The sequence below is a fragment of the Sardina pilchardus genome, chromosome 17 (assembly GCF_963854185.1).
Source record: "Sardina pilchardus chromosome 17, fSarPil1.1, whole genome shotgun sequence".
In the NCBI taxonomy this organism is placed as follows: Eukaryota; Metazoa; Chordata; class Actinopteri; order Clupeiformes; family Clupeidae; genus Sardina; species Sardina pilchardus.
The window spans coordinates 14,205,474-14,212,277 of record NC_085010.1 but is presented as its reverse complement, the minus strand read 5'-3'; the positions used below and the strand labels follow the sequence as shown (position 1 = coordinate 14,212,277).

Here is a 6,804-nt window from a genome sequence, read left to right as displayed (position 1 = left end):
CTGTTTCTTTCTCTGGCTGAGAAAACGCTTTGACCCATCTCGCTACATCTATGTTGTACGACACAGCGCCCTCTAGTGCAGTACCCTCCTCCACCACTTTACCCTGTTCTCTCTCTCCACTCCTCCACCACTTTATCCTGTTCTCTCTCTCCACTCCTCCTCCACTCTACCCTGTTCTCTCTCTCTCCACTCCTCCACCACTCTACCCTGTTCTCTCTCTCTCCACTCCTCCACCACTTTACCCTGTTCTCTCTCTCTCCTCTCCTCCACCACTTTACCCTGTTCTCTCTCTCTCTCCACTCCTCCTCCACTTTACCCTGTTCTCTCTCTCTCCACTCCTCCACCACTTTACCCTGTTCTCTCTCTCTCTCCACTCCTCCTCCACTCTACCCTATTCTCTCTCTCCTCTCCTCCACCACTTTACCCTGTTCTCTCTCTCTCTCCACTCCTCCACTCTACCCTGTTCTCTCTCTCCACTCCTCCACCACTCTACCCTGTTCTCTCTCTCTCTCCACTCCTCCACCACTCTACCCTGTTCTCTCTCTCTCTCCACTCCTCCACCACTCTACCCTGTTCTCTCTCTCTCCACTCCTCCACCACTCTACCCTGTTCTCTCTCTCTCTCCACTCCTCCACCACTCTACCCTGTTCTCTCTCTCCTCTCCTCCACCACTCTACCCTGTTCTCTCTCTCTCTCCACTCCTCCACCACTCTACCCTGTTCTCTCTCTCTCCACTCCTCCTCCACTCTACCCTGTTCTCTCTCTCCTCTCCTCCTCCACTCTACCCTATTCTCTCTCTCCACTCCTCCACCACTCTACCCTGTTCTCTCTCTCTCCACTCCTCCTCCACTCTACCCTGTTCTTTGATAAATGCCATTTGTTTTTGTTTTTGTTGTTGTTGCTGTTGTTGTTGGTATACTTACTGACTGCCCTGTGTGGTGGCTCCCCCAGTCAGCTGTGGTGTGGGGACGTTCTACAGCGGGGGGCAGGAGCAGTGTGTTCAGTGCCCGCCGGGCACCTACCAGGACACGGAGGGCCAGCTGTCCTGTGAGCCGTGCCCCAGCACGGAGGGACAGGGCATCGCCGGCGCCAAGAACGTCTCCGAGTGTGGGGGTGAGTGGGTGTTCATGTTGTAGGATATATTGCTATGTATGTATGTATGCATGGGTGTTTGTGTGTGTGTGTGTGTGTGTATGTGTGTGTGTGTGTGTGTGTGTGTGTGTGTTACTGTGTTTGAGTGTGTGTTTCTGTTTCTCTGTGTGTTGGTTATTGCTGGGATATATTGCTGTGTATGTGCCTGTATGTGCATGCATGCGTGCGTGCGTGTGTGTGTGTGTGTGTGTGTGTGCTGACAGCGACTTCACTTTTGTGATGATGTATGTGTCTATGTATGCTGTACTGTATGTACTGTATGCTGATTTTCGAGCTCAGCTCCTCTTCTCCTGCCCTCCAGTATGCCCACTCTGTGCCCACTCTGTGCCCACTCTCTCCCCATTAGGCCAGTGTCCTCCCGGGCATTTCTCTGTGGACGGGTTCCGGCCATGCCAGCAGTGTGCCCTGGGCTCCTTCCAGCCGGAGCCGGGCCGAGTGCTGTGCTTCCTCTGCGGGGGCGGCCTCATGACCAAGCACGCGGGCAGCACGTCCTTTAAAGACTGTGAGGCCAAAGGTAGGAGAAGCTGACTACTGTAGACTACAATACCCATAAGTCAACTGGTTAGGTTCCTGGTTTATGTAGTAAAGCAAGTTAACATGAGATACTTCACAGTGTCCTTGTCTCATTATTATATAGCACTGGCCTGGGCTGGTTCACTATATTTGGTCACCCACCTCTCTGTAAATGTCTTCTAATGCGCTGCCATTTTGTGATTTGTGCTGAATGGATGAGGCTAAACACACTCAATTGTACGTTCATGACTGCAACAGCAAGAAACACCATACTGTATGTTTAATTAGGTGGTCAGTTCCTCCACTAGAGTAGTCCAAATAATCATTGACACAAGTGGCTAGGAACACAATAAAACATTTCAGTTGGTATTTGACTTGATTGACTGTAGGTTGTCACGGAAACAAACACATTGTATGGCAGAATTAGATGGCCCTTTTGTCCACTGAAGTAATTCGGTGAGTTAAATACCATCACAGTTAAGACCACCTCAGTTATCCACCTCACTGATCAAGTTACTCTGCAGTCATTTCCTGCCGCATTGTGTATAAGCCGCAAGACGGTGTTTTATGCAAGGTAAAAGAAACAAAACCATATTAATACCACATTAACTGCCCCCGAGTGATAACATCGTAGCTGAAGAAATGTAGGAAAATCAGTGTATAAGCCACGGCTAATAGTAGGGAAATTATGGTAGTCCAGTGACCACTGGTGCGAGTGCCATGTTTTGAAATGCTCCTCTCATCTGTGTTTGAAAGCAAAGATTAACCGGATGATAGATAGATAGATAGATAGATACAGTAGATAGATAGATAGACAGATAGATAAATAGATACTGTAAATAGATAAATAGATAAATAGATAGATAGATCCCCTAGGGGAAATTCAAGGATTAACCGGAGTGTTAACGGAGTTTGTTTACGCAAACCTGGCCCACAAAGCTGATTCTGATTCTGAAATGCTTCTCTCATCTGTATGTGTATCAGTTCACTGTGCTCCTGGACACCATTACAACTCCACAACGCATCGCTGCATCCGCTGCCCAGTGGGGACCTACCAGTCCGAGTTCGGCCAGAACTACTGCATCAACTGCCCTGGCAACACCACCACTGACTTTGATGGCGCCACCAACGTGTCCCACTGCAAAAGTAAGACAGAACTTCAGATAGAGTTCATATGTGTGTGCTTACTGTGTGCGAAGACAACCTGAAAAGAGTCCAGACGAACACTTGAGAATAAAGGAAAGTACAATTTTGACCTCATATCGAATGATAATTCTCTGTTAAGATGGTGGTGAGGTTGGGGGGCACTGTGTGGCGCAACAGGCTACAGCCTCCATACCATGATCGGGTCCGAGCACCCACAGAGACCCTGGTTCGAGTCCGACCTGGGTCATGTCCCAATTTCACCCCATCTCTCCTTCTCCCACTCACTTCCTGACTATCTTCACTGTCCTGTCCAAATAAAGACAAACATGCCCAAAAAATATACTTTAAAAAAAAAAAAAAAAAGATGGTGAGGTTGCACAGTGAGTCTTTCAGGAGTGGTCACTCTCTCTTTCTCTCTCTCGTTGGGTCTCCTCAGATCAGATGTGTGGTGGAGAACTGGGGGAGCTTATGGGCTACATCGAGTCTCCCAACTACCCCGGCGACTACCCGTCCAACGTGGACTGTATCTGGACGATCAACCCGCCCAACAAGAGACGCATCCTCATCGTCGTGCCCGAGATCTTCCTTCCCATCGAGGATGAGTGCGGAGATGTCCTTGTCATGAGGAAGAGCGGTACGATGACCTTAGACAATCTGTCAATCAAGTGTTTCAGTTACCTCTTTTGTTTACATTTTCTGTACTGTATGTGAGGCTCTCAGTGAATGCCTTTCTTCAGAATTAACAATGAAAACTAAGAACATAAGTACAGTATGTCTTCAACTGAGATAGGACATTTTCATTACTCACACTGGGGATCCGTGTTCAGTCCAGTTTAAGTATTTATGGAAATATGTCACACTGTCATCCAAAAGGACAAAAAGGTTGAAAGAACATTTTCAGCAGGCATCCTTCCAGTATAGGCCCATTCGATCTGTTCATAGAAGATTTCTGGTTGAAACGTTCAAAATCAAGGCTGAAATGCAAATAAATCAGACTTTAGCGTAATTAGCGCTCGACTAAATGTTGACTTTAAAATGTTTGTCAGTGCCACCGGGATTGTCTTAGGAACGCCTTAAGCCTACCTTACACTGGCAGACTCTGACAAGATTTGGGAAAGATTCTTGAAAGATTGTAATGTTTTAACTAATGCCCCTCATTGTAGCTTTACTCAAAACTATCTTTCAAGAATCTTTCCCAAATCTGGTCAAAGTCTGTCAGTGTAAGGTAGGCTTTAGGAATGTTTTTTTATGCAGTAGCCTACAAAGCGTCTATATGCAGTAAACCCCTCCCTTTCGCCTCCAGCCCTGCCCACCTCTATCACCACCTATGAGACGTGCCAGACGTACGAGAGGCCCATCGCCTTCACCTCGCGCTCCCGTAAGCTGTGGATCCAGTTCAAGTCCAATGAGGGCAACAGCGGCAAAGGCTTCCAAGTGCCCTACGTGACCTACGATGGTCAGACTTTACTCCCAGACACAAAACTTAAAAGCATCTACTTTTGTGTACCCGCCACATAAACAAACAACAAACAAACAAACAAGGAAACAAAATAAACATGTGTATGTTTTATTCACATTAACCCTGTTGTGTTTTTTTAGAGGACTACCAGCAACTTATCGAGGACATTGTCCGTGACGGTCGACTCTACGCCTCAGAGAATCATCAGGAGATACTGAAAGTGAGTCTCCTCTCAATAAGCAGCGCTATCGTGCACCAATTAGTGATGACATTTGATAATAATGTGACAAACGAGTTACGCCTCTCCCTTATGAGCCCAGCCATGGATTTTATTGTTTGTATTCAGAATGACTTCATTTTAATCAGACCGTCTTAGTCGTGATTGCGAGAGCAAGTTTCCTTGTCAGGGCTTGGTTACAGCGAACTCATCCAAGCATGTGACCCACGTCTGGTATTTCCTTCCTCCCGCAGGACAAAAAACTAATCAAGGCGCTGTTCGATGTGCTGGCTCACCCCCACAACTACTTCAAGTACACCGTTCAGGAGTCCAAAGAAATGTTCCCGCGTTCTTTCATCAAGTTCCTCCGCTCCAAGGTGTCAAGGTTCCTCCGGCCGTACAAATAGGTCCCCAGATCACCTAAGGTCCTTGAACCGCCCCGCACATCTAAGTGTGGCCCTTTCATGCTCTCTTCTGCCCCCTATTGTTTCTGCTCGCTAGCTGTAGCTTCCACAATTCCACATGATATGTAAAGGAAAAAGACTGAACACCCCTAGACATTTAAAGTCCTTGTTTCGACTTTAAACTCTTTTTTTTTTTTTTTGATAAGTTCGTCTTTGTTTTCGTTTGTTTTATTTGATTTCATTTATTTGTTTTATCATTTTTAAGATATTTATATGTGCTAGTACTAGCAAACCCCACATCATGGATGTTTGATATAAGTGTGTGTGTGTGTGTGTGTGTGTGTGTGTGTGCGCAGATGTGTCTGTGAATGTATTTGTGTGTATGCGTGCATGTGCGTGTGTGTGTGTGTGTGTGTGCGTGCGCGCGTGTGTCCGTGTTTGGTGTGTGCGTGTGTGTGTGTGTACGTGAATATGTATGAATTTATTACTGCATATCTAAGGTATGCTCGTACATTCATGTTCACATACAATATATCTTGCCGGCTATTTTTTTCTTTGATTTTCTTCCTATGGCCCCTGTTGTGCACAAGAAATAGAGGATGTAAAATGTTTGGTGCACTTAAAAGTTTTTCAGCCATTGTAAGATGGATAAAATGAACCTTTTATGAGACCCTGAACTAATTCAGCTTGTGATGTGCTCACATTATGAAAGACAAAGAAAGCGAAAGTCTATATAGTAGATTTTAAACTATATAACAAGATAAGAAAAAAAAACTACCTGCAAGTAACAGAGGTTACGATAGAAATGTATGTTATGTAACTAATATTTGGAACTTCAATTGCACTTGAATTTTATATTGTAAACTGTAGAAAGAAATTCTAAGTTTTTCCTTATGTTTGTGTTGTATAGAAATGTTTCATCTTCGTTTTGTTGGTTTGAAAGAAAAAAAAGAAGAAAAAAGAACTACCCATATTTTCACGGTACTCAGTATTGAATTCCTTGACAGAAAGAAACAAGTATAGAAGGAAGGACATAAAGAAAGAGAAATAAAAATCAGAAAGAAAGAAAGAAATACATAATCTGTGCATCCTCCCTTTTTCCTCACCTCTGAATCACTCAGTCCTGAGAGTGAAAATTACCTCTGTAATCTTTTGTGAACTTTTGTATGAATGATCGTCAATTGAAGGGAAGATATATATATACATATATACTGTATATATATATATACAGTATATGTCAGCAGTGGAATATAGTGCCAGTTTTGAATTTGCACCATTTTCCTGTACAGCAAGCTAGCTTGTTAGCTGCCAGAGAGAAAGAAAGACTTTTAGTTTAAAGTTTCTCATATGATGGCACAAAGTGCAAGCTTTCTTCCATGTATCCACGTATACAGTTAGTCCAAACTAGATTTATATCCAGTCCAATCTTTTCATTTAGCGAGGATGAGAAGCTAGAGTATGGCACTGAATGTTGGATGGTCAGTGGACATTGTAGTCTGTTATTGTTTGTTTGCAATGGAGATTTATTTTTGTTTTGTTTCGTTTGCTTGCTTGTCTCAAGAACATGGTCACCTTTGCCCAGAGTATTTGCAATCCAGTGGAGTTTATGAGGGTAGACTAGACGCTCTGTGTGTCTTTAGCCTTTGTTTTTCTTGAGAGCAGAGTTCCATTTTCAAGAGGGCAGACGTTCTTGACCTGGACGCATTACTGATGGGAGTACTTGTGGCTGTGTAATCACATTAGAAATGAGGCACAAGTCCTGGACTCTGATTGAAGAGAGTTCCCATAGTCCCACAAGAACTAAACTCTAACCTTGTATGGAACGGCTTTGTGCTGGGCACAACGACAGCTGTCACGGCCTCGTCATGACATCCTCCTGTTGGCTTACGACTATCGACTCCAGACTATATATC

At 44.6% G+C, this 6,804-nt stretch overlaps 1 protein-coding gene across 1 annotated transcript in view; it reads left to right on the top strand.

Annotated features, from left to right (window-relative positions):
* Nucleotides 1–6,382, top strand: part of scube1 (signal peptide, CUB domain, EGF-like 1) — a 106,872-nt gene extending 100,490 nt beyond the window's left edge. Inside the window, exons 16-22 of the mRNA XM_062518519.1 lie at nucleotides 952–1,113; nucleotides 1,499–1,666; nucleotides 2,650–2,811; nucleotides 3,248–3,445; nucleotides 4,115–4,267; nucleotides 4,411–4,490; nucleotides 4,742–6,382. Of these exons, the coding sequence (XP_062374503.1) occupies nucleotides 952–1,113; nucleotides 1,499–1,666; nucleotides 2,650–2,811; nucleotides 3,248–3,445; nucleotides 4,115–4,267; nucleotides 4,411–4,490; nucleotides 4,742–4,894 (1,076 nt within the window). The 3' untranslated portion in view covers nucleotides 4,895–6,382. The remainder of the gene's footprint in view (nucleotides 1–951; nucleotides 1,114–1,498; nucleotides 1,667–2,649; nucleotides 2,812–3,247; nucleotides 3,446–4,114; nucleotides 4,268–4,410; nucleotides 4,491–4,741) is intronic.
* The last annotated feature ends 422 nt before the right edge of the window (nucleotides 6,383–6,804 follow it).